At 41.2% G+C, this 2,679-nt stretch overlaps 1 protein-coding gene across 2 annotated transcripts in view; it reads right to left on the reverse strand.

The window, feature by feature from the left end:
- The window catches only part of LOC105304939 (zinc finger protein 28 homolog), an 82,546-nt gene that overhangs the window by 56,803 nt on the left and 23,064 nt on the right, over window positions 1-2,679 (reverse strand). Inside the window, exon 5 of one of the 2 annotated variants that reach the window (XM_023522775.1) lies at window positions 316-479. In XM_023522775.1, coding sequence (XP_023378543.1) covers window positions 316-479 — 164 coding nt within the window. Of the gene's footprint in view, window positions 1-315; window positions 480-2,679 lie in introns of those variants that run through there. The other variant, XM_023522781.1, reaches the window with a different exon arrangement.

Raw genomic sequence — 2,679 nt, forward strand, 5'->3', positions numbered from 1 at the left:
CCATGCTCGTGAACGTGCAATGGCTCTGGCAGGCTGGGCTGTGTCCACACGCTGTGAAAGAGGAACTCTGTCACTTACGTTCCAAGTGATCTAGGTCACATAATGACTAGGCTTAGTTACAGCATATGTTTTGGGGGGCGGGGGGGTGGGAACAGAAGAATAGGAGAATCTGTTTCTGCCATGGAGACTTTGTAATTCTGCTGAGAAGGAACTCATACACAGTGTGGATTGTCTAATGACGGAACTTCCCCACACTTGATACTCATTATTTGAAGTCTACAGACTCCTCGCCCCCCAATCTGTCTCCTGACTTACCGGCTGCCTCTCAAATAGAGCCTCATAATCCCAGTGTTCCCTTAGCATGGAGCACCCCAAACTGTAGCCAGTCAGTCTGCCCATGAGCACGGCCTCGGACAACTCTTCTCTACACAAATCCTTCTTTGGAGGTAACTCCTCGCCCTCCGGCACAGCCTTCCAGTCTGGAAGACAGAAAGAAAGTAAAGAGTGCTTTCATTCTGTATTAGTGTGAAGAAAACTTCCCAAATGTAATCAGATGAATTAAAATCTTCAGAAAAGCCTATCATTTTGAAAACTTTTCCATATGACCAACTGACCTTACATTCCCCAATTTATGTAGCTTTAACTCTGATACAATACAATACCAGCTTTCTCACCTAAAAGTCAACCAAACAGTGTATATTATGCTTTTACCAGGAAACTGAAAACATAAATGGAGGACTAAAATATGAGAGAGCTCACAAAGATTTAAATCTAAAATGTGGCAAATATAGACGAAGAGGGGAGGGCAGGCTACACAAGAAAATGCTATGATCCTCATTTCCGCTTATTCAGTAAAACTTGCTTTGACTCTCCATTTCATCCAGCAAAAATTTCTTCTCTAGTGCAATGTGCCATTATTACAATGCTAATAAAAACGTGATTTAATATAATGTTAAATAGAAAATGTTCTCAGAAACACCATTTCAGTTCTCTTATGCTACACGCTGATCACGTGAGCCATTGTATTTTGTAACTCTAAACAGCCTGTTCTGTTCTGTCAATACTAACTTTTCCTTTGAAGTATGATTTCAACAGTAAGCTCTTACAAAATTCTCAAGTCTTTAGAAATTCTTGTTATTTGCTATTATAGAAACCTCCAACAGAAGTCTTTAATTCTGATTCCTCATCTTACTTGAGTAATTTGCTGTTCCAGAAATAATTGTGGTTGAAAGCTCTGTATACCCCAGTGGTATAAATATTATCACAATATCTGAAAGAATATTCCATCAATCAAAATCAGTGTTCTTTTCTTCAAGAGCCAATCACCTGACTGCACACTACCTGTCTGCACTGCGAAGTCCACTTGAATGCTAAATCAGTTATGGCCAAAGTCAAACTCGTCTCCTAACCTACCAATCTCTTTGTTCTCATTCAAATGTTTCTGCTAAAGGCTCTACTCTCATTACCCTGCTTAAAACTGGGAATGAATTTTCTTTTTCCTCTTGAGTACCTATTTACACTTACCATACAGGGAATAGCAGTTTCTATTTAAGGTACGTACAGATATGTCTTATCTCCCCTCTGAAACGGTTAATTCTTTAATAATGTTTTTTTTTTCAATTACAATTGACATTCTATATTATTTTATATCAGTTGCAGGTGAGATGGTTAATTCTTTAGTGGCCTACACTCATCTTACCAACCAGTACCTAATAGCCTTACTCAAAGGTGACACTCAGTAAAAATCAGTTAAAAGAAGTTCACAAATGTTACAAAATAGCCATGGGGATGTAAAGTACAGCACAGGAAATATAGTCAAAAATATTGTAATAACTCTGTATGGTGCCAGGCGGGGACTACACTTATTGCGGGGAATCACTTTGTAAATTATATAAATGTCTAGCCATTGTGCTAGACACCTACAACTAATTTGATATTGAATGTCAATTGTATTTGAAAAATAAAAGTAAAAAATAACTTCATAAACCAGTTAATTAATCAAAGAGAAATAAGACAATAAAAATGACATCAAAATCAGGTAAAGATTTTGTAAAGAACGAAGATGATATATACGTCTGAATGACAATGGGTCAGAGGAGGAGCTAGGAATTGGGACCCAGAGGAGAGCAAATGAAGTTATGTTTAGAGGGAGGGGAGCAAAGCTGGAGAGGACAGACAGGGGGGATGCACACGTGGGCAGTCCATTCTCAAGAGGATTTCATTTGCCTTCTGGGCCCAGAGCTTAGGAAGAGTCTGTTGATGGTCCTGTACATCTGAGGTTGCTGAGCTGTGACCGGCAGTGGCTTCACCCCACCTGACACCCCACGCTCACCTGGACACTGGCCTCTGGTCACCTCTCTCTTGGCCATCCAGAGCTCTTTCCTTTGTTCCAATGAAGAGATTATGTCGGGCTTAGAGAAGCAAAGTCCTAAATACATAAAATGAAACAAGACAGGGTCACGCTGTTGGTCTGTCCAGATGTGAGATGCAGGGGCCCTGGCTTGATGGGAGAAGGCTAGTGTGAGCCTTGCTAAAGGAGTAGGACTTCTGGGTTTCGGTGGCAGACAAGGGGAAGGTGAGAGAAGGGGCGAGGACACTCTCACCCAGCGACACCAGGTTCCTGTAGTTCTCCAGCATCACACGCCTGTACAGGTCCCGTTGGTCAGAGCTCAGCCGCTC

Source organism: Pteropus vampyrus, unplaced genomic scaffold (assembly GCF_000151845.1).
Source record: "Pteropus vampyrus isolate Shadow unplaced genomic scaffold, Pvam_2.0 Scaffold357, whole genome shotgun sequence".
Classification (NCBI taxonomy): Eukaryota; Metazoa; Chordata; class Mammalia; order Chiroptera; family Pteropodidae; genus Pteropus; species Pteropus vampyrus.